Source organism: Cotesia typhae, unplaced genomic scaffold, assembly GCF_013202065.1.
Source record: "Cotesia typhae breed Kobodo isofemale line unplaced genomic scaffold, CoteBio_Ctyphae contig_48, whole genome shotgun sequence".
Taxonomy (NCBI): domain Eukaryota; kingdom Metazoa; phylum Arthropoda; class Insecta; order Hymenoptera; family Braconidae; genus Cotesia; species Cotesia typhae.
The window spans coordinates 6,729,487-6,753,840 of NW_027423756.1; the positions used below are offsets into that span (position 1 = coordinate 6,729,487).

A 24,354-nucleotide genomic window follows, 5' to 3' on the forward strand; every position below is an offset into this window, starting at 1 on the left:
AATAAAGACAAAGACATGGAACTGAATGTAAACACATGGAAGGCGTGATCTCACGTGCTGGAAATGACCAATAGGAACTAACTGTCTACGTGTACCAGTAACCGAGAATAACGCTGTCAAATAAAATTATTGATAAAATATCTATTTAAGCCATCGTCAATCTTTATCTTTTGTTGGTCCATCAGCTTTGAAAAACATAATTGATTGGAATTATTAATGGAACTGGTCGAAGATGAAGCGAGTCATTTTTCCGGAATTCAAGAACAGGATCGTGAACTTTTTATCTACCGCAGAATTGGTTTGTAAAATATTAATGCACATGACGTATGAAATAAAACCACGTGTATGTACACATCATGCATCCACTGACTGTATATTGTTGCTGGAATAAGTTTATGTTTTCCTAGAAGACCACTCCGTGTGAATCATGATACAATTGTCGGGAAAACTCGAGGATATGCCACTGTACGGCGCGTCATTTATAGTTCAAGGTAAAAAAGTTTAACAGAGAGAGGCACTAAATAGAGGGAAATAACAGCTGAGATAAAACGGACAAAATTATCACCGCACCGGTTTGTTTGTTTTTTTCTTCATCAATACACTTGGCTGATGAAACTTTGCGAATCGTTGGCTCACTTTTAATTACTAAATAATAGCCTGCTAAATTTCGTAATTTTATATAATTTAATTTGTTGATTGAAACAGATAATTTGCTTAATTAATGTTTGTATATAATTTGGTCTTATACTTTTTTATAATTTTCAGATAAGATAAGTCTTTTCATTGATTGTCGGTACAATCAAAATATTTTTATTATCTGATTTTTTCTAAAAGAATTTTGAAGCTACATTTCTTTTTTTTTATTTTTTTAGAATATAACAAATTTGAAAAAAAAAAAAAAATAAATAATAAATAAATTTCAAAGAGAATAGAGTTTTAAAAAATATCAAACTTGGTGCAAATTAACATTGTAAATATTTAAAATTTATATTTTTAATTTACATTTAATATTTATTTCTAGACATTATTAATAAAATGTTGCTTGAGAATGATATACTAATTACAGTAAAATTAAAACTTATAAAAAATATGTTAAGATAATTTTGACCATCAATAATATATTTTTTGTTAATATTTTCAGAATACACTCTCTGGAGAGTCCTTGGAACCCGCAATATCTCAAAAAATTACGCAAATGTGTGTAAAAACAAATTAATCCAATAATTATTATAACAAGAAAATAATAATATACATATTATATTTATGAGAAGGTAATTTATAAACTTATTTAGTAAAAAAAAAAATTGAGCAACGTTGTTATTAAACGGCGTTATTGTTTCTGTATAATATGAAATTTAGGAATAACTGTATAAATAGTAGACTAGATGTAGAAGAATGAAGACGTGAGAGGATGAGCCTTGAGGAGGAGAGAAAAAGAGGTATGGTACTTTTACAATCAAGTATGAGGATGATGAATAAAATTTGGAACCGTTACTCGCCCCGTTACTTTTCCTCCTTTTAAATCTTTATAACGTCCCCAATATATGCATATATATAAACATAAATCCAAATAGAACGAACCTCAATAATTATCCTCCAGTTTTAAAGTTAAATCTTTCACTAGTGCAATTAATAACTACTGAATAATAAATAACAAAAGATAAATGACTTATAAATTGCCGAGTGATGTAATAATTACATAATTCAGATTGCGGACGCTTAATTATATCGATGAGCTATTGTTTACCTTATTAAAGGGATTAACATTCCCACATTGTTACCTGGATGTAGCTTACGCAATTTACTGGAGATTTGGATTAATTATTAATAGATAATAATGCCTAAAGTCGTCGAGCAACGTTAAAAAATTCGATCGATTTACTGTCTGGGTATTATTAATAAATCGTAGTATCATTAATTATTTAAATCTTATTGATTAGCTAATTTAAATGTTAATGATCTCTTAATTAGTATAATTCTAGTATCTAAAGGTCTATGTAATTTTATTTTGTATGAGCTATTAATTATCGAGCGTTCTATTTCGGTAAAGTTTATATTGTTCTAAAGAGAGGTATAATTTTTTTTTCTTAAAGCCAAACGCCCACCTTAAGACGTAGTATTTTTTTATAACAGTATATATTTTGTGATATTCTCGCGGGTCTTTGTTATCAATGACGGCTAATTCATTGACATGACTTGGAAGATATCCAAACCCTCTTGAATCGTCATTGTCTTTTCTTCTTTATGAAACAATTCGTAACAATTATCATCTCCCGTTTTTACTATACAAACTTACACATATTTATTTTAAACTTTACATACAAGCTTATTTTTATTTATTTATTTATAATGTTATTTTTACTTTTCTTTTATCACCGCGAGGTTGTGAAAATGAGAGTTCGATGGCACCAGAGGAAGTGGCAACTACGACACTCAATGATATTATTGAACAAAAGAACGTTATTTAAGAAAACTACGCATTTATAAAATTAAGGAAATAAAAAATATTAATTGATAGTACTTATTGGCAATAAAAAAAAATTTAATTCTCTTTAAGTAAGATAAGAAAAACTTCGCATTTAAAAGTGCGCACTTGATATTTGTTTTGTTGTTTTGATAAATAAAATAATTAAAATATTTTTGTTTATCAAATGATTTTGTAATGACCGAATATTTTAAAACAAATTTTATGTCATTAGCGATTGTTATCAAAATATCAATGACGAACGATAATTACAAGTAAATATTTAAAAATAATAAATTTATTTGTATATAAATAAATATATAAACTTTTTAAATTTTAGCTTTCTTTATGGCATCAATCCAAGTCATCGAACGTGGACCATATTTCTAAATTTATCGTTAAGGTTGTTGGCCTCGCAAAACTTTACCAGGGTTCATACAACCGCAATGTCGTACAATAATTTTTAAATAAATAAAAAAACAGTTTAAATAAATAATCCGACAAGAAGGACGTCATAAATTCGCGATAAAGTATTTAAAAATGGAAGACGATCCAGTCAAAGACTTTTCGAGGTAAGGTCTCTATCCGAAATATAAATTCATTTACCAAGGCCGTCAACATTTTTAAACTTAGTATAGTCTGGATGATATTTTCAATAATTATTAATAATAATAAAATTATTTTAGCTAAATTTACACAAGTGAAAAAATAAACACAAGAAGAATATCACGTGCTGATATGATAACAGTTGTGTAGATCCTACAGCTGATTATTTTTCTGGTATGTTTCATTTTAAAAATAATATTACCAATAAAACAGTTACAAACAGCTCAGATGATCTGATGACTGATATTAACATTAAATAAATCTATTTATTAATTCTAACGCTGACGTTACTTGAAAGCGCGGGAATTCTGGTTTTAAATTTTATTTCCTGGGAAATTTTTTTTATTTAGTTTTTGCTTCATAAATTATATATTGGCTTGGGTCGGTCTAATGTGGTAGTCAATTTAAAAAAAAAAAAATAAAAAATCTATATCTTGTATTACATAGCAGTTAAAGATCTGAAACTTGTCATTGGCAATTCGCCATGATTTAAGAAGTGCGCAATTTTCACTGGGACTCTATCTTTATTTCCTGTCTTATATACCCGTTACATTACAATTATAGTGACTACATAAACTAACATTATATCTACATTCTAAATTTCTAAGAAGCTTATATGTATGTAACATTATTTACATCATTTGACGCTAAAAAATAATTAGCGCCGGGTAAACAAATTAATAATGAATTTTTTTATAAAAAAAAAAAAATATATTTGAATTAAAATTTTTTTATACTAAAAATTAAAATAGAACTCGATATAAGAAAATTAAACAATATTTTTTATGATTCACCGGATTTTAAAAAGCATTAGTCACAATAACCACAGTGCGTCACACTACCTTTAACCGATCCGAATTATTGGAATTTATTTATACTAAATAAATTATTGAGTGTTTTCAGGTGGCCAGATTACTTTTAATTAAACAGAGAAGAGATGATACTGTAGATCTATATATATATATATATATATATATATATATATATATATATATATATATATATATATATATATATATATAATGATAGTAATAAAGCCACGTGTATTGACACGCGCGCTTTCAGATGTCGTAATGAATAAACAAACTGAATTATTAATTCAATTTAACCAGAGATGAATAATTTAAAAAGCAAACAATTAATAAATTATATTTATCTATTTATCTCAAAACGCTTACCTGAATTTTCTAAAATCCACGGAACGTCTTCCAGATTCTCCAATAAAATCATCTTGATTTTTTAAATCAAGTTTTTTTTTTTATGTGAATTGAATTTTAGTATTTTATATATTTATTACTATTATTGTTGTTGCAATAAATAATTATCTTAAAATTCCACTTATTCAAGTAACTGGTATATGAGCACGTGTTTCAGATTTAATGTGTTGAAACAGCGACAGTGACATTGATTGATCCACATTTGTTGAAATCACAAGATAAACTGAACTCTGAAGCAGTCGGCGTCGACGTCTTCCTCGTCTTGGGGGTACTCTTCGGTTGACGTTATTGTACGAGCGTTGAGGATAAAGACACATTGAATTGTAACTACGTCAGTTAAGCTTTGGTGAATAGGATTGGTGGTGGTTTTGTACGAGCAAAAGAAGAAGAAGAAGAAGAAATGAAGAAAGAAGAACTGTATTACACGACAACAACGTATGTACTGTACGCGTGCAAGTTTGTAGCCACACGATCAACGATGTAGATGCTGCTGGCTCTATACTTGCTAGTGATGCTGCTGAGCAGAGGTTCTGTGTCATGTCAAGTGACAGAGATAAAACGTGCGACGTAAAAGAGAGAGAGAGACGCGTAATTCCTGTGCATACTATCTCGGTCAGCGTTGAGTACTTGGCTGTACAGTATGTAATAAATGTAATGCACGTTTAAGTATCTGTGTATGTATTGACTGTATCAAATACGAGTTGTATGTATTTTTATTGCTGTGTTTAACTTTATTTAATTTGAGTCATTAGTCTTATTTCGAGCTGCTTTACTGAACTCTTTTATTTGCTGAAGCTAATTGTTTACATTACGAATTTAAATATTATGCATTTTAGATTTAAGATTTTGGCACGGATAAGAAAGGTAGGTCGTGGTAGAGGAAACCAAGACAAAGAAGATTCGGAAGAAGCTATGTTATCCACTCGCAATGTCAAGTCTGGAGATAAAAAAAATAAATATCAATAAATTTTAGTCGTCAATCGAAAATAAATTTACAGTAAAAATTAATTTACTAACCTGTGTATCTACCCTGATTAAAAATATTGATTGAAAAGTATTGGGAATCAGTCACCCTATGTGAACTGTATATCTATATATACATGAAAAAGAATTGAAATTATTCAAAAGTATTCTAATTTCATCATTTTCAATCCTTTTCAATCAATATTTTTAACCAGGGTAGTTTTGTTTTTATTAAATTTATTTTAAATATTTTTCTTCTCAGCGGATGTCCTTGTTTATTGATGGGTGATCAAACCAGTCAGCACTTGATGTGTCATTAATATCAATGCGTTCATTATTCTTTTGCTTTGATTTATTATTCATTAGATATTCGAGTCTGAAAAGAGAAAAAAAAAGAAGATAAGTATGTGATAAATATCCTGTTCTACCCCATCAGTGTAAACGAGAGCAATTTTTTTTTTTTTTTTTTTTTTTTTTTTTTTAGTTAGTTAGTATTGTAGTTTTAAGGGAAAAAAGAATTTAGATAATTCTAAACAATCAATAATTATTGTTAATATATTTATGTCAAGATTTAGTTTTTACAATTTTATTATGCAATAATCTGACCATAAAAGTACTGCGTGAGAATTATCTTAGGCAAATATTCGGATGATAAATTGACAAATTATAATTCAATGATAGATTAAGTAAATAAAAACAATCGATACTTTTAAGGACCTCGAGTTGACACGCTTGGTAAGTCGTGTCGAGGCTAATCAAACACGGAAGTCCCGCTCGGCTACATAACGAATGACAATGCTGAAGTTTTAATAATATTATATGTTATAGGTTATACTTTATTTTAATTGTAGCTTGTACTTATGATTTGATGCTATCAATTGTTGTGAGATTGAGATATATATGTTTTGAGTCGATGACAGAGGAACAATGGATTGTTGAAAGGACCTGCCGATTTAGTAGTCGTTTCTTGATTTGGATACCAAGGTCGGCCTTCAGACTTGATAAAACATCTTTTTTTTTTTTAACACTTTTTATTATCTAAAGTTGAAGAAATAAGGAAAATTCAGATTTTATTTTAAATGTTGAATTTTTTTTATTGAATATCATTGAATCTTTATCTAATTATTCTTACAAATATAATTACAGTAAATATAGTCTTATGTATTTTAATATCACATTTTGTAGTCAAGGTACTTTTTTTGGTTAATTATTTTAAAACTAAAACTTATTTTAATTATATAATCATTTACATAAAAAAATTATTTCAAAACTTAAATGTGTACATAGCATTGATCATTCAAAATTAATTAAATATCTATAATTTGTAAAAAATATACCATAGTTCACAAAAAAAAAATGTAAAAAAAAAGAATATTAATGAATTAATTTTAAAAAATAATACATAAATAACAGTCTCGGTGAAAATAAGTAATCAATTGAAAATTCGAATAAATAAACATAAATAATTTTATAGAGCTTGGATAAGTGTAAAAAAATCATCATTATTTAAAAACTTGAATATATAATCAGTCATTTCGACTGGTATTCCAGGAAAAATCCTATAAATATCACGTTTCTTAGATTCTTCAATCATTTTCATTCTAGCTGAAGCTGCAACCAAGTTTCGTAGAATAATACCACCATAAGTGGGATATTCCTCCAAAATATTAGTAGATTGAATAATTTTATTTATTACTGGGTTTCGTTTATAAATAGCCAATTCATGTGAACTTTTAGTGAGTAAGCTATAGAACGTAAGATTACAAGCAATGTATTTCTTCTTCAAGTTGTTCAACTCTGCACACTCTTTCTTCATGACATGGGCTGCAATGTTGGGGCCAGTGTTCTTTGCCTGACAGACAGAACAGGTGGAGCAAGTTAATTCAAAATGGAAGTATTTATCAAAATATAGACCAGCTAAATATAAAGAAATAACTCGCATATAAATTAAGCTCACTATTTTAACTGTATCAGGTCCTGTGAAAGTTAAGTTTTTTATAGGCAACATATCATTAAAACACCGCAAATTGACATCAGCGCCATATTTCAATAACATTTGAACATTGTGGGCGTTACCAAGTTCACAGGCCAGGTGAAGCGGAGTTTTACCTTTCTGATTCTTTGCATTAACATTGGCACCGGCTTCTAGAAGTAATACGGCAGATTTAGAGACTGTTCTAACAAACTGATTTTTTTTGATAGCGTAAAATATCGGCGTAGCGCCAGTAGCGTCAGCAGCATCGACGTTAGCACCATGTTTGATTAAAAATTCAATGATGTCTAACATTCTAGGGCTCCGGTGATTGATTGTCAGATGAAGTAAAGATTCTTTTGACTCCCGTGTGAATTCATCTAATTCATTGATATTTGCTCCATATTTCACGAGGTCTTCCCAGATGATTAGAGATGACACATCGTATGATAGAGCGAAATTTAAAATACTGCGGCCACTTTTATCTAAAACTTTAGTATCAGCCCCATGTTTCAATAGAATATGAACCATTGATTCTTTATTATGCTTGATTGCGTATTGCAAAGGGGTTAATCCATTTTGCGTGACTGTGTTTATGTCAACACCACGTCTTAAGAAGACATTGACAACTTCTTCATCAGCTGTGCGTAAAGCGAGGTTGAGCGGCGTAGCTCCTTTTTTGTTAGCGGTGTTAATAGAAGAGCCGTTTTCCAAAAGAAACTTGACTACCTCAGCATCAGGTTTTATGGCTGCAAAATGAAGCACCGTGAAGCCAAGATAACTTTTAGCGCTGGACACGGCGTTGACATCAGCTTTATGTTCTACAAGGCACTTAACGACGGCCAAGCAGCTGCTAAACGCTGCCCGATGCAGTGGAGTCAATCCATCTTTAACAAAATCAACCTCCAGACCTTTATCCAGCAAATTCTGGACAATAATCACGCTAGATTTAGCCGCACGGTGCAGCAGTGGATAATTGGGCCATTTTAAAGATGACAGATCGACATTTTTCTGGCGTAAAATTAACTCGACGATGGAACAGTGCTTACAATCAGCGGCAAGGTCAAGTGGAGTCCTACCTCGAGAGTTCAAAGCCTTGATATCCGCACCACGATCCAGTAAAGTCTTGACAATCCCCTCGTACCCATTTGAAGCTGCTAAGTGCAACGGAGTATCTGTCTGAAATTCATTTTTATTATTTATTTTGACGTCATTGAATGTTAATACATACTCTGCTAATTTTTCGTGCTGGTTTTTGAGTGCTTCGCAGAGGAGAACATAGCCTTGCGACCACAGTTCAGAGTATCCTAGGCCATGCTTTTCTATAACTGCTCTGGCTTTATCCATTTTTCCTTTACGTATGTCACAAATTACGTCGTATCCTAAATTTCGGCACTCACTTAATTTTCTTGATGTCATTTTTATTTATATTTATGTTTATTACACGCTTTTTATTAGCTTCACTTGTGTTTGTATGTTTATATGTTTTTACCACTTCAGATTCCATCGAATATAACGTGTTTAAAAATTTAGAATAATAATAATAATAATAATGCAAGTCGTAACGAGTAGATTAAAATTTCTACGAACCTGGTCAAAGAGACACGATCTTTGTCGACATTCTACAAATGTATCCGGATGTTAAATTAACCCGCGAAAATTTAAATTTTTATTTGAAAACTCAATAATACAAAAAATAATTTTGTATGCTTTAATTGATTAATTAAAAAATTATTACTAATGAAAAATACTATAAAGCTTCAATTATCATGTAAATTAAGCTAGCCGACATCTAAAAATTAAAAAAATTTTTTTTTCTTAAAAAAATGATGACAAAAAAAAATCAAATGTAAAAAACTTGAAAATCAATGCGTGAAATTTTTTAAAAATATTTTTTAGATTTAATCATTAAAAAAAAATTAAAAACGTCGGCTAATTTTAGTATTATTCAATTATTAGGTAATTTTTTTTTTTTAAGTAAATCAATTATTACAAACAAGTATTAAATAAAATATAATACTCAAGTTAGTTGATAGCTGTCATTTTTTTTTTTTTTTTATTTTCACTTGTGGAATGTATATTTTTCATTTTCTCTTGAAATAATTGACGATAAAAAAATTTTTTAAATCTTAAATTTCTACTAATTCAAATATCATAAAATATTTTTGTTACTCACAAAATAATATAAAATTTAAAAACCTTAAAATTACTTAAAATATTCTGACGCATTTATATAAAATTATTTTCAGAGTTTTAAAAATTCCTTAGAATCACAAAAAATAAAACCCATTGCAATATTTAAAAAAAAAAAAAAAAAAATTAGTCATCGATTTTAAAATCGAATTCAACAAAATTCGCGTATTTTTAGAACGTTACGAAGTAAACAATTGCACTCACTGCGTCACAGTCACATGATTATTTGTTGTCCGTATTTTTATCATTGCAACAATCTACGACATCTTATTTCACTTTTCAAAAATTTACATCATTTATCAGAAAATAACTTTTTTCTGTTTTATAAATAAATAAATAACAAATATATTATGTGAATGAATATTATCACAATTTTAAACAAAAGCGCTTAAAAAAATAGCTACTAGCGACTCTCTCTCTCTACTTAAAAACTTTCATAAAAATTTACAAACAAAATTTTATGCTATTTTCTTCTGACAAAATTAATTATACAAAAAAATTAATAAAAAATTTTATATCCAGTTGCAGATGACCAATGCAAATAAAATAAAAAATATTGTAGGTTAGAGAAATTTCGAGAACTACGGATAAAGAAGAACTGCGCCGACGCCATGTTAACTCACACAAAGAAGCTTGACACTTACGCAACATTATCGACAAAGTTCAGCTGAAGCGTAAGAGTAAGCCCTCAGTTTTAACGTGAATACTGAAGAGAATACTTCAGTAAAGTTTCAACTTAATCTAATTAAATCGGATAATCATGCCACGACGAGGACGTGCATCTGGACCTCCACCAAGGACGTAAGTAATTTTACACATATTTTATTTTCATATTTTTGACTTTTTGTCAATTTTTGGGGAAAAAAAAAAAAAAAAAAAAAAAAAAAAAACGAAAGTTATTACACTAAATTAGTAAACGACTCATTACGTCACAGTCACAAGGTCCATGGTCGCGGAGAAAAATCTATTAGACGAAAACCTACAAATATTTAGATTAAAAACGACCTAAAAAAATTTCATCATATTGCTCAATATAAAGATTTAAAAAAAATGAATATAATTTTTAGAGTTCGACCAGCAGCTAGAGCTTCACCAGCTCCAGCTCCAGCAGCAAGAGCAGCACCACCACCATCTTCGGTGCCAGCACATGCCCCACCATCTGCACCATCTCCAATGATGGCCCCGTCTCAAGGGCCATCATTGATGGGACAAATGGCAGCTACTGCTGGAGGAGTCGCTATTGGTCACACTCTTGGACACGCCATGACTGGATTATTCTCTGGAAACTCCAGCGAAGCTGCTGCTGCTGCACCAGCTGCTGTTCCCGCAGCAGCTCCTCAGCAGAGCTCGGCATCCACTCCCAGTGGCGCCTGTGCCTGGGAAGTTAAGCAATTTTTGGAGTGTGCTCAGACTCAGTCAGACCTCACACTCTGTGACGGTTTCAACGAAGCTTTACGTCAGTGCAAGATGGCTAATCGTTAGTATAATTTAATATTAATTAATTAATTTATTTATTTATTTATTTATTAATCAGTATGTAAGATTTACGTATTTAAATTCAATCAATAAATTTATATTTTATTTCTTTTTACAGACATCTAAATTCATAGTAAATCTTAGGACATAGACACATCAACAATAAAGATTATAAAGATCTAAAAATGCTAACTATTTGTAATTATTATAATTGGAGTTCTGTAATAGAATTTGGAGAATAAAATTTAGTTAAAATTAATTATCAATAAATTTTTTTCTCAATAATCATCACTTTTGATTCAATGAAAGGTAATTGGAGTTTAAATTAAAGTCATTGACAATGAAGGAAATGATAGACCTGATATCTTGTTATCATACTGGATAAATCCAACGTAAACCAAACAATGAAGGATATATTGGTGAAAAACGAGTTAAACAAAAAGAAAATAAAGTAAATAGTAACCACTAATCATTATCTGAATAAATTATCAAGGTTAAACGTCAAGAGATAATTGATTGTAATCAATATTGTTTTTACAAACAAAGTAATGCTTGTAATTTATTTCTGGAGTTAATAAATTGTTAGTAGACAATTCTTGTTTATTTTGATTTTTAATTAAAAAAAAAAAGTAATTTGGATAAGGGGAAAATAAAAATAAAAACGTAATGGGATAATAGAGTATTTTATTAACTTAACGTGTGCTTAAGGATAAGGTATCTTTAAACAAGTGGTTCTGTACGATTAAGAGGAACGAAAAAAAATAAAATATAATGGTAGACTATCTTTTTTCTGAATTGAAGACTTTCATCATAATAAAACCAGCAACGGTAGCTGCTGCAAGTCCTAATCCAGCTTTCCACCAAACTACTGAGTCGCCTTGCATCAATCCGAACTGCTTCATGTGTCTGCAATAAAAAAGCACAATAAATCAATACTGTCCCATTTTAGAATTTTCAATTTCTATTAAACATAAATTATTGTTGTCGTGTAATTAATTTTGTTAATTACAGGACAGCAGTTTCTGTTAAAGTAAATAAATAATTTATTGATAAGCAATGTTCAGGCTTGTGAAAAATAATTGTTTCTATTTAATTAATTTGTAAAGCTTGGGAAATAAAATGTGTATTTAAAGTAAATGATGAATCGTTTGTTGATGGCATGCACATGCCACACACCCACAATTAAATTAATAAAATTTTGTTTAAATTAATAAAACAATAAATAGTATTAAAATATATATGTCTGTTTTTTTTTTTTTTTTTTTTTATATGATAAAGGCAAACAGAGACCTTGTAAAAGAACTCCACCATTGACTTGGTGAAGGATTGTCAAGCAACATGTAGACCATACGTCGAAAAGTGCTGAAAAGAGTCAGTTACATTGAGTCAATGGTACATTTAATGATATTGGTTTTTTTTTAATTATTAATAGGCGACATGGGGTGTGTGATTGTTAAACAAAAAATAAAGAAACAATTCAATAAGCCTGTACAATAGCTAGTGACGTATAAAATTGTTTTGTTTTAATAATTAATACACAATTACTTGATGAATTGCTTGTAAGTCTATTAAGGTGCCTATATAAAAAAAAATTAGCTATACAGTGTATAATTTTAACCAACCTGTGTTTGTAAAATAATACCCACGCTGCTTGAAAGCGGCTAAACACGAAATTTCCGTTAGTCTCTTTTCATTGTACTTTCAAATTATTTATTCATTTTTTATATTTAAATTATTATTAAAAAATTCAAACGCGAAAAAATTCTAAAGCATTCAATGGTGAATTTATGAGTGAAAGAATTTGTGTACTTGAGGGACAGCAAATAAATTTATCAACTTGAGGGAAACATGAGTCTACGGCTAATTTATAAATTTTTTAACGGTCTTAAATTTAAGGAAGCAATCTATCAGTATTCTTTAAGCATTCTTATGCTACAAGAATCAGAAAATAATTGAATTTATAAGTATTTTTAATTTTTAATAATATTTATAAAAAATACTTACGGAAATGCTGCCATTGTTGCTAATTTAACAAATATTTCAGGCCTAACTGTTCGCGTAACACTGTACGGCTGCGGTGGCATCAATTTGTACTTGTTACAGAAGCTTACTGGTTGCAGTAAATACTCTTGTTTGATTTCTAACAAATCACTTTTATTCGCTATTATTAATACAGGAATTTTGCTGTCAGCAAAATATTTCTGTAAAAATATTCCGTTATAATTTTGAGATCTTCAAAAATAAATAATAATTTTAAATAAGAAAAAAAATAACAATACTAATACTTACAATGTAAATTCGCGCAATGTATTCAAAAGATTTTGGATTACTTGCATCATATACAAGTGCTGCTGCATCACATTGAATTTGTGCGGGAGTCAAGGCATCTTGAACGTTCATTATATTTATATCTCGTAAAATAATTGTTTTTTCTTGGCCATAAACGTGTACTGTATTTGCCGTTACATTTGCATTTGATGGTACATTATCATTATTTAATTTCTGTAAGAAAAAAAAATTAGCTTTCATTCCACAATTTTTTTTTTTTTTATGACCAATAAAAAAAACAATTAAATAAAAATATGTACCTCAAGTTTAGGATTAACAAAACTCCTGCACAGTGTCGTTTTACCACTACTCTTTGGTCCAATTACATGACAAGTGTAAACATTACGACTGGACTGCTTTTTAGCGAGATCTAATTTTTTCTCTCTTGTAACAGTCACTGCACTCGTTTGACATTCATCATTAAATATATTATAACCGAGATATGCCATGTATTCGAGTGTTTTACGTACATTAGTTAGAGTTATTAGTGCCCATTGGCACATGTATCCTTGATAAGTTATCCAACCCTAAAAAATATTACAAGTACAATATAATAAATGATATTAATATTAATAAAAACTACTAATGATAGTAAATTAAAAAAAAATTAGCTTACCTTCTCATTAGTCGCTACTGTATATTTATACTCATCTCCCCATGGCGGGGTTACGCAACGCGAAAACAATGATTCCATCTCAGAAGGTGATAAAGCACCGTCACGATCTCTATCATGCTGCATAAACAATATTGTTAAAAATTCTTGTCCCTTGTGAGACAACTCCGTTGTACATCCTTGCGGTACTTTCAAGCTGTAAATGATATCATAAATTATAGAGCAAGAGATGCGTCATACAGATGAAAAATATAAATAAATAAAACACTTACGGAGGGTGAATATACTCTTTAGACATTTGTAATTCATTGTCATAACCGAATTTTCTCAAAGCAGCCCATGTTGTTTCATTTCTCCCACGTTGTATAAATAAACACTGCAAATACATGAAACCTTTCATAGTAACACAGCCATTGCAAGTACCATCGCTGATATTTTTTGAAAGAACTGCCTTGACGTCTTCAAGTACTTGTGGCTGCAGTGGTGTATTAAAACATGATTGTTGAAAAGCGTTTAGCTCCATGTCATTTAATAAACCGTCATTGTCAAAGTCACATATCTAAATAAATAAATTATCATCAGTTAATAATAAAATAAATATGTATGTAAAATTTATAGTCCTTACTTTAAATATTCTTTGTAAAGCGACCTTACATTCTTCAGTAAGCTGTAAAAAATAAAAACCAAGTTAGATAATTAAAGTAAAATAATTAATATGACAAAAAATATATATGATAAATTACTTCTTGTGTACTGTCATTGTAAAGTGGGGTTGTAGGATGAAGTACAGCTTTTTGTGCATAATAAAACATTTCGGAAATATTTTGTAACGTTTTAGCAGAACACTCAATGCAACTTTCAACCTCCGAAAACTCTTTCATGATCGCGTGGTACGCTTCAATATTTGAGTAGTCGACAAGATCTATTTTATTTCCAACCAGCACGACAGGACATCTATTGCTGGAGGAGCACTTTTTGATAAGCGGTAACCAATAATTAGCAACCCTGTCAAGTGTGTCATCGTCATCGACAGCATAAACTACACAAATTACATGGGCTTTTTGAATTTCTTCTTTCAGCTGATCATCCGTCTGCTCCGTAGCTGCAAAAAATACAACAAAAACATTCAATAATTAAAAAACAATTAGCATAGTGTTATAAATAATGATAAAAAAAAAACACCTGACATCTAAGACAATAAACAGTTAATTGTTAACAGTAAACAGGCAACAATGCTCACCAGAATAATCAACAATGTGTGTGGGAACCTGCTCAGGCGTAACATCTGCAGGTATAGTAATTTCTTCAGCTTTCTTAGGAACGTCCTCGGCATACTCCTCGCTGACCAACGACAGAATCAGGGAGGTCTTGCCGACTCCTTGATCGCCGATCAGGAGTATCCTGACATTACGTCTCGGTGCAACCGGTCGTTGTACCATGCTTCTTTGCTTTGGAACCCGGGCACTAGCAACTCAACCCACAATCCATCAAGCAAGCTTAGGTTTAGGTTCGGTTTCTTTACTGTACACCCAAGTCCATCGTCCTTGAAGTATTGAGCACTCACTCAAGCTCTGTTTCCTTAACCTCGGTACATCTAACCTCTTTAGTTCGTCGCAACCAAACGAGAGTGGGAACTATACTAGACTATGTAGTGGGTAATGTAATGATGGTAATTATATATAAATATGATAACGCACTGGTGCTGGTGCTGGTGCTGGTGGGTTCAGCTTTTCTTGACTCCCGTTGTACGTGTTATCTCGTCATAAAAATTCGTAGTAAACGCGCGCAAATCCAAAGCACTGTCAATCATTCGTGCACTGCACATCAACACTCTCCACTATAAATCTATATTTTTATCAGATAAATATTTAAATAAAAATAAATATAAATAAGAAAAAAAATATAAAAACACTGACCAAAAACTTGACCTTTTTGCAACCTTTATCCTTCTATCCAGTCACTTCGCTAACCTACCAGCCAACATGCTCTCGCTCTCGCTCGCTTACTTTTAACCAAAGCCATGAGCCGTGAACCAACACATTTACGTCGTACGTACTGTACACAATTTACAGTGGCGCATCCTATACATACGCAAGATGCTCGTGTGATACTCTGATACTGCGAGAAAAACACACCCCACATGCAGAGAACTCTCTGTGGGTGGTTGCGAATACGTACACAGGCGCTTACACACCATCCAGGGGGTAGTTCAGTCCGAGTCGATTTCAAGGTTAGGAATGCCGACAGAGACATGGCATCTATAAGACCTGCGAAAGAAGAGAGATGGAACTATTGTATATGTCAAGAACATACACTTCTGCGATTTGGTATAATTCTACATGTTTTTCTCTTAGATTGTGCGCGAATCCATCGATCCTATATAATGATAATAGTAATAATAGTAATAAATTGTTTCTTCAAATTCCAGGGCCAGACGAGCGACCCTAGGGTCCAGGACTTAAACTTCAGGATTTTTTGCTTAAACCACAAGTTTTCTTTTTATTTTGAATATTGAAAACGGCCGGAGATTTTTTTTTATATTTTTATAAAAATTAAGCTGGCGTAAGACAATTTTTTAATAAGACAAATGATAACTAAAGTTAGCCGACGTTTTTAATTTTTTGATTTTTTTTTATGACATTAAAGTTAGTTGTCACTTGATTAATTTTTAATTTTATCTAACAATTAAATTAATTCTAAAAAATTATTTTAAAAAAATTGCATTTTTTAATTTTTACATGTCAATTTTTTTTTGCCATAATTAATTTATTTGTCAACAAAAGTTCTAAAAATGATTAAATATCTGCTAAATTAATTTTCATAATTTTTTTTTTTATTTATTCAATTATAACAAAAACACATTTTTAAAAAATTGCATGTGTAATTTTTTTAATTTTCTACATCGGAAATTGTTTCTTTTAATTTTTTTTTTAAATAATTTCTTAATAAAATAAATTATTAAAATTTTTAAATGTCGGCTAGCTTGATTTTCATCACTGAAATATTTTAAATAAATTATTCTTGCTGCAATTTATATGTTAAAAAATTATTAAACGTCTCTCAATTTCACTATCAAAACAAATGAAATGTCAATAAAGGAAAGTAGAATCTAAATTGAGATTAAGATAATTGGATTATATATTTTTAATTCAATTTTGGATGATATTTTATTTGCTTATCTACTATCATTAATTGCACACATATTATTTTTAAGTGATGTTTCTTCCGGTGAAAGCTCTGCATTATTTATAATGATCATTTAGAAAATTTATGATGTGGAAGAATTTTTTTTTAGTAGATTTCAAAGTTTATGATGATGAAAGTCGGGCAATTGTTAGTCATGCTAATTATTGTCGATTAGAACGTGGTTAATTATTGTATTAACACATTATTCGCGAAGAAATCATCGCACGGCCTTAAAGTCGTGGATGCGCATATTATAGAATATAAATTATATAATAATTTATAAAATAAAATCAAAAATAATTTACAGAGAAGTGATGCAGAGTTTTATAATTTACAAAATTATTATATGTCATTAAAGTTAGCTGTCACTTGACAATTTTTTAATTTTCTTTAACATAAAAATTTGTTCTAAAAAATTACATTTTAAATTTATTAAAATTTCTACAAGTCCATTTTTTTTTTTTGTTATAATTTATTTGTTAAAGAAAATTAAAACAATTGTAAAATGACAGCTAAATTTAATGTCATAATTGCTTGTCAGCTGATATTTTATTTAAGCTAATGTATTTTATAAACTTTGAATGTAGCAGAATTTAAAATTTTCTAGAGTTTTGATAATTTAAAATGTTTTTTAATAATTCAAAATTTTTTAAAAAACACCGCGCGCTTTTTTAAAAAAACACCGCGCACGCGTATCTACAAATGCGCACGCATTTGAATCATTCGATTTTTTTATTAAAAAAAACATGAAATATACCTTAGGTTAAAATAACGTCATACATTGACTCATCATAAATTTTTTTGGACAAGTACTACGTCTTAATAAATGTAGTAAGTCTGACTTGACATACATATATGATAATATAAAAAATACATATACAAAAAATTTTTAAACTTTTCAGTATGTGTCTGTAGATACTCATCTGTGTAGTAAATTACTTAGAATTAATGAATTGAATCGTAGCTACCTTCATAGTGTTAGGTGTATTGAAGCGAATAATAACTTAGCTGTGATTCATGAAATAACCATTTCATTTAATAATTACTCCCATAAAATTCTCTACTATAAAATGCTGTTGTAATTTAATATTTTTAGTTATTCTGTAGTTAGCATAAAGTGTAAGTTAAAAAATAAATTTATAGATAAATAGATAAATAAAATTATTATAATTAACCTCGTGTTAATTATCGGCAATAAGTACTTGTCAGAGAGTAAATACCACAAATTTATCAAGATGTGTGCAAAAATGGCATTCCAGCATCAAGCTGGCACAGCTATGGAATGTTTGAGTGTAAGTACTGTTTTTAATAACTAATTACTTCGATATTTTTGGTTTGATTTATATTATATATATTTTTTATTGAGTACTTCTACCAGTTGAATGCTAGTAGCGCGCTTCATCGATAAGTGATTTTATAATTTATTTATTCTATTATTACAATTGTTATTTATATTAAAATTGATTTTTATTTTGCAGATACCGATAACGCTCCATAAAGAAACGGAAATTGATGCTCACGGTGAAGAAGTAATGAAATGTGGGTTTAAAATTGGAGGTGGAATAGACCAGGATTATCGGAAGAGTCCTCAAGGCTATACGGATAATGTATTTATTATTTTATTTTAATTATTTTAGGTCTTCATGACTTTGCATTCAAGATATCATTAAATGATATTAAAGTTAGCTGTCATTTGACAATTTTTTGATTTTTTTCAACAAATAAATTTGCTCCAAAAAATTATTTTAAAAAATTGCATTTGTAGTTTTTAAAATTTCTAAATGTCAATTTTTTTATAAATTTTTTTGCCATAATTAATTTGTTACAAAAATTCTTAAAATTATCAACCATCAGCTAAGTTAATTTTCATTATCATTAACTCGGTGATATTTCAGGGCATATATGTCACAGAAGTGCATGAAGGTTCCCCAGCAGCCAAAAGTGGTCTGAGGATGCATGATAAAATATTGCAGTGCAATGGGTATGACTTTACGATGGTGACTCATAAAAAAGCAGTGGGTTATATACGAAAGCATCCTATATTAAATTTATTAGTGGCACGAAAAGGCGTCACTAGTACCTAAATTATTTAAAAGAAGATGATACTTGAAAAGCTCTGTGCAGTTATCATTAAAATCCTTCCATTAGATGAGAAGAGACACAGAAGAAATGAACTTAATTTGAAGATTGTATAGACGTATCTTGTTAATTGTTGTTACCAATGATCAATGATAAATCCTAGCCATTCGATCGAGATACTTTCAGTAAAACTCATCTCATTCCAAGACTATAACCAACTCATTCCATACGTACTTTTAGACTTGTTTTTTAATCAATTTAAATAATGTAATAGATAAATAGAGAATTACCAAAAGAACGGGCAATTTTAATAAGTTCTGCTGCATTAAATTGCTCTGTCCATTATAATATACACAACCAAATGTTAAATTTAAGAGTACTTATACATTTTTTACATATACATCAATATACTCAACATTTTTCTGTTTTAAACATGTTAATGAACTTGCATTTTTTTTTTATAACTCATTTATTCAATTGTAATTAAAAATCAACGATCAAAATGCAGTTTAAATAAATAGAATTCAGTATAACGAATATTAATACTTTTACTGCAAAAGAAATAAATTTTTCATGGCCTATTGATGAACGATTTGTAATTATTGATTAATTAATAAGGCCAAATTTTTTATAAAAAGCCTTACAAAAGGCTGACTTTAGATTTTATGTAATGTTAAACATCGAATTAATTGCGACAATCTTACGAGCCAAATAAATATTCTAAATATACCATACGCCCTCTTTTTTATTAACATACTATAAATTAAAAAAAGAAAATTGAATTTATGTTAAAAAATAAATATTTTTAATAATTCATATATCTGTACTTTAAATTAGACCGAAAAAAAAATCGTTAGCAAAATTTCAACATCAAAAGGCTGAGCAAGTGGTAAGTAATTTTTGTAAATTTTTATAAATAGGATTTCATACTATAATTAAATAAGTATTATATTTTATTTGTATATTTATTTCAAATTAATCATTCAAATTTATTACATTTTAATCTATGTAATAATTATAATTTTTTTGCTAAAAAATATCAAGTTTTACAATTTTTATTTACTATCGTTATCAAAACAATAAACTATTATTGCTAATTTCTTATGATAATAAGATTTTTGTCGTTAAATAAAATACTATTTGATTGCCGTATTTAAATTTATTTATTTATTTATTTATATATTTATATATCATTTCCCATTATTTTTTTTTAAATCTAAGCTTCTATATAGATTTTGAGTTTATTTATTTATTTATTATTTTTTTTTTTTTTTAATTAATACATAATAATAAAAATGATCCAAGTCAATAAAATTCACAAGCTCTGTTCTATAATATAAAAATGGATATCTAAATTATAATTAATCGTAAATAATATAACCCCCCCACCCCAATGAAAACTGTTCTCCAAATCATAGCTAATTACTCACACAAGTAAAAATTATTCAATCTTTTACAAATATTTATTTAAATGACAATCGTTAATTTTTTTTTAAGTAAAATGAAAAAATGGAATTTAATAATAATAATATAATATACTTAGTAATAGTAATAAATTCTTAAAAGATACATTGAATAATTTTTATTTAGTTCACGATTCAGCCATCTCCATGCTATCTTCATCCCACTCTCCAGCCAGATCAGAAGACATTTTGGGTTTGGTCTCTTCCTCATTAGCGCTTTCAACGCGTTCAAGATGTTCCTCTTCAATAATCATCATAGGCTCTTGAGCTTGTTGATTTCCATCGTTACTCTGTGATTGCTCTTCATCATACTCGACAATTTCCGTCTCTTCCTCGACATACTGAATAACTTCTTCAACCTGCTCCTGATTTCCATCCTCACCTTCCACTACATTTTGATCACTATGCTCAGTATCACCTTCCTCGAGAACTTCTTCAACAACTTCCTCAACTATTTCTTCAGTGTCATGACTAGTGACCGTCTGGTAAGTCGCGTAAGCCTGGCTTGACGAGTCATCAGTGCCATGAATGTAAACAATCATTCCTCCTTCTTCAGTATTTTGCATAACTACTTGTTCATTGCTCGATATATGTATCTGTTGTGGTTGTTGATTGTGTATCTCCTGTGAAAGTTCACCTTGCTGATAATTGTCATTATCAATCAACATAATCATTTGCTGGCCATGACCGTTGAAAGCTTCCTCGTGAGTGATATTGTTTAAGTCCATTTCATTAACTACATAACTTGTTTCCGTGGTATGAATTTCCTGATGATCTGAAGAAGTTATGGTTTCCGTAGTAATAGTATCTCCGACACCTAAAGAAGCGGCTATTCCACTAGCGACATTGCTGAGCGCTTCGGCTTCAGAAGAAGGCTCTAGCGGTATCGAAGGCAACATTTCTAATTCAGCTGGCATAACTTCCTGTTTTTTATGCTGACAATCAATATGTACACGCAAATTTGTTGGTCTGACAAATACCTTGTGACAATAAGGACAACGGAAACCTTTGTCTTTTCCATTTATGGTTGTTCCATGACCTGTGTTGATCTCATGATTAGCTAATTCGCTAACATCTTTGAACGCTTCGCCACACTGGACGCATTGGATTTCTTCAGAGACACTTGAGCTTGACAGTGATAACGGGCGATGTTTGTGATTGATTTGATGTCTTACGAGCAATGTTTCGGACAGAGCTACGTAATTACAGGCATGGCATTTGGGGAAAGACATACTCTTTGGGGGTGGTACGTTGTGTTTTGTGTACAAGTGATACATCAAAATGTTGCGTTTAGCTGCCTTGTAACCACAATGCTCGCAAACGCGTGGATCGAATTTCTCATCATGCACATCCTGCATGTGTCTACGGTACATATAATAATTGTGATATTCTTCATCTAAATCACATTTGTGACATTTCCAAGGACCTGAATCATTACCGTCATTCTTCTCTTCGTTCTCAGTGGCGTCGGGTATCAAGTGATCCGATTTTAATACCACGTAAGATACTTTTGTCTTGCTCGAAGAACTTTCTGAGGACTTGGGTTCCTTTTGCATTATTTTTAGGCGAATATTCTTGTTATTTTTAACTAGATGCGGATACTTTTTCAGTACTTCACGAATTATTTTAGCGTGGTTGTTAATTGATTCAGGCGAGCTCTGAGAAGAATTCTTACTCTTCTCTAGATTTTCTTTTTCCTCTAACTCAAACCGAACGCGCTTAGATGCAGAAGCGCCGTCTTGTGATTTGGAATTAGACTTAGTACTGATCCAGTCATCATCAGAATTATTGTCCCAGTTTTTCTCCTGTGGCTCTTCGTCGTCATCGTCAGTGTCATTGCGATTTGAACGACTGTCGTTCTTTTTGTCATTCGAGTCACTAGTAGCTCTAACAATTGGTTTTGTGTTGTATGTTATGTCATCAAACGAAGAAAATACTCCCAGAGCAATGTCTTCTACCTCCGGTAGATCAAACCGTGATGGACCGGAGTTAGCTTCGTTGTGCCTGTGTCCATACGATCCAGAATCATTCATCGACGGAGAATCTATTTTTCTCCTCCAAATAGGCAACCTAAAAATAAAATTTATTAATTTAAATAATTATCAGTGTCGTTAAAAAATAATTATTAAACAAATATTTGCATACTTTCTGCCAGGTAAAGGTGTCGCAGGCATTGTCTGATGAATTAATGTTTTTTTATTCGGACTCACTACTTTTGATTGCAATGACACTGAAGTTTTTTCATTAGTAACCGGGCTAATTTGAAGATTACTTGTATTAAATTGTGCATCTAACAATTTTGTTAAAACTGCCATATTCATTTTCTGGGCAGTTTTATACAGAGCATTCTGTTCAGAGGTCCAATACTCTAAATGCCCGGTGTACATAAAACTGTTAAAAAAATTAATTAAGAGTATTTTACAACATTTTTGTAACGTGATTGTTAAAATAAAATTTTAATAAAAAAATTAAAATTTAAAAATGAAATGAATGTATAAATATATATGTAAATATGAATATTCAATAAATATATTTAAAAAAAAAAAAAAAATGAATAAGTATGTAACTGAGCAATAATTTTAGTGAATAGAGTTAAAATTGAATGTAGACGAAACTGAGCAGGGTTGAAGGTGATTACTATTATATTTGAATTGTACGGATGTAATTACATGCTGTGAGTAGAGATTTTATGAGTAGGCCTGTAACACAGCCAATTAGACTTTTATCAATAATAAAATTAAAAAATACAAACCTTATAATAGATTTAACACACTCATAAGGCATGTCAGGTGGCATAATAAGTACGCCATTATAATTTTCTTTTTCTTTTTGCTTACGTTCTAACTGCATAAAATAATCAGTACACGTCGTGATGACAAGCCGATGTGCCTTTAAATATAAACAAGTATTATAAAAAATTTAGATCAAATAAAGTAATTAAAAATAAATAAATGATGAAATATTTACTTGTACTGTGATGTCACTTGTGGGAAATTTAATCGTAAGATCAAGTAATTCTTCTTCATGATAAAGTTGTTGGAGTCTTTGAAGAAAAAATGATCCCCAATTGTCAACTTTTACTTGCTTCAATCCCGGTGATTGGGACCGTTTATTCTGAAGTATTGTAGACATAATTGAAGCCCTACAATTTATAATCAATATTAACTGTCAATTACTGAAAAATAATTTATAATAATTGAATTGGAGGTGTAAATATTTATGCTTTCACATATTTATGAGATTCATCTCACGGGTACTCTACTTTCGAGACGCACTGCATATTTTTAATGAAATAATGACAATAAATAAACAAATGCAAAATACGAACCATTATCTAAACATACTTATTTATCAGTAGATTATATAATAATTAAAAAGTAAAAGTTTAATGTCATTACCAAAATTATTTTTTTGTTTTTAAAGTTGAATCTTTTAACCTAAACCAATCATCAGTCGAGTAAAACACAAAAAATTTAGAATAATCACAAATGGAGGAATCCCAAGCAATTAGGCCACGTAATGTATCTCAAGTTGCTGTTAATATCCTAGTAATGGTTAAATAATTACCACTTATTGATGGGAATACTGTGAAAATATAATATTTATTGTATTTAACATTTCTAACCGGTTGTAAAAAAAATGTACTTGATATAGATTTCAATAACTACCAAGAAGCGTACCTTTTCGTTACTTACAATTTCTTTACTATTCACAGTTTCACAGGGCCAGCTCCATCTCTTACAAAAGCTTTCAGTAGACCACCAATCCTGGACAACCCAATTTTCGTAAATTCT

General features: G+C 29.8%; 6 protein-coding genes and 1 long non-coding RNA gene across 11 annotated transcripts; 2 read left to right on the plus strand and 5 right to left on the minus strand.

The window, feature by feature from the left end:
* Window positions 1–1,004: 1,004 nt before the first annotated feature.
* Window positions 1,005–16,154, minus strand: LOC141529828 (uncharacterized). Its single transcript, XM_074246544.1, has 2 exons — window positions 15,807–16,154; window positions 1,005–1,178 (listed from the first exon to the last, which is right to left on the minus strand). Exons 1-2 carry the CDS (start codon window positions 16,083–16,085, stop codon window positions 1,005–1,007), a joined length of 453 nt encoding a protein of 150 aa, XP_074102645.1. The 5' UTR covers window positions 16,086–16,154.
* On the minus strand, window positions 4,984–9,928 carry LOC141530252 (uncharacterized). The gene is made up of 3 exons (XR_012479730.1): window positions 9,399–9,928; window positions 5,305–5,626; window positions 4,984–5,224 (listed from the first exon to the last, which is right to left on the minus strand). It is a non-coding gene; the product is annotated as an uncharacterized LOC141530252 (long non-coding RNA).
* LOC141530240 (uncharacterized) lies at window positions 6,546–8,827 on the minus strand. Its single transcript, XM_074247259.1, has one exon. The coding sequence runs from the start codon at window positions 8,639–8,641 to the stop codon at window positions 6,719–6,721; it is 1,923 nt and encodes a 640-aa protein (XP_074103360.1). The 5' UTR covers window positions 8,642–8,827; the 3' UTR covers window positions 6,546–6,718.
* LOC141530249 (uncharacterized) lies at window positions 10,065–11,150 on the plus strand. The gene is made up of 3 exons (XM_074247272.1): window positions 10,065–10,216; window positions 10,483–10,892; window positions 11,010–11,150. The coding sequence occupies exons 1-3, from the start codon at window positions 10,176–10,178 to the stop codon at window positions 11,015–11,017; spliced, it is 459 nt and encodes a 152-aa protein (XP_074103373.1). The 5' UTR covers window positions 10,065–10,175; the 3' UTR covers window positions 11,018–11,150.
* On the minus strand, window positions 11,556–15,797 carry Miro (mitochondrial Rho GTPase). 3 transcript variants are annotated; one of them, XM_074247256.1, is made up of 11 exons: window positions 15,073–15,797; window positions 14,576–14,934; window positions 14,458–14,499; window positions 14,105–14,391; window positions 13,836–14,028; window positions 13,480–13,746; window positions 13,181–13,393; window positions 12,896–13,092; window positions 12,514–12,552; window positions 12,182–12,253; window positions 11,556–11,797 (listed from the first exon to the last, which is right to left on the minus strand). In XM_074247256.1, the coding sequence occupies exons 1-11, from the start codon at window positions 15,269–15,271 to the stop codon at window positions 11,671–11,673; spliced, it is 1,995 nt and encodes a 664-aa protein (XP_074103357.1). In that variant the 5' UTR covers window positions 15,272–15,797; the 3' UTR covers window positions 11,556–11,670. The 3 variants fall into 3 exon arrangements, with proteins under 3 accessions (XP_074103357.1, XP_074103358.1, XP_074103359.1); XM_074247257.1 differs by lacking the exon at window positions 12,182–12,253; XM_074247258.1 differs by lacking the exons at window positions 12,182–12,253; window positions 12,514–12,552.
* Window positions 16,155–17,819: 1,665 nt separating the features above from the next.
* On the plus strand, window positions 17,820–19,829 carry LOC141530250 (tax1-binding protein 3 homolog). Its single transcript, XM_074247273.1, has 3 exons — window positions 17,820–18,310; window positions 18,497–18,625; window positions 18,914–19,829. Exons 1-3 carry the CDS (start codon window positions 18,254–18,256, stop codon window positions 19,100–19,102), a joined length of 375 nt encoding a protein of 124 aa, XP_074103374.1. The 5' UTR covers window positions 17,820–18,253; the 3' UTR covers window positions 19,103–19,829.
* Window positions 19,830–20,582: 753 nt separating this feature from the next.
* Window positions 20,583–24,337, minus strand: Cp190 (centrosome-associated zinc finger protein CP190). Of its 3 annotated transcripts, XM_074247249.1 has the most exons (6): window positions 24,241–24,337; window positions 23,959–24,145; window positions 23,528–23,702; window positions 23,313–23,449; window positions 22,706–22,951; window positions 20,583–22,630 (listed from the first exon to the last, which is right to left on the minus strand). In XM_074247249.1, exons 3-6 carry the CDS (start codon window positions 23,690–23,692, stop codon window positions 20,689–20,691), a joined length of 2,490 nt encoding a protein of 829 aa, XP_074103350.1. In that variant the 5' UTR covers window positions 23,693–23,702; window positions 23,959–24,145; window positions 24,241–24,337; the 3' UTR covers window positions 20,583–20,688. The 3 variants fall into 3 exon arrangements, with proteins under 3 accessions (XP_074103350.1, XP_074103349.1, XP_074103351.1); XM_074247248.1 differs by lacking the exon at window positions 24,241–24,337 and having other exon boundaries at window positions 23,959–24,215; XM_074247250.1 differs by lacking the exon at window positions 24,241–24,337 and having other exon boundaries at window positions 24,128–24,147.
* Window positions 24,338–24,354: the final 17 nt, after the last annotated feature.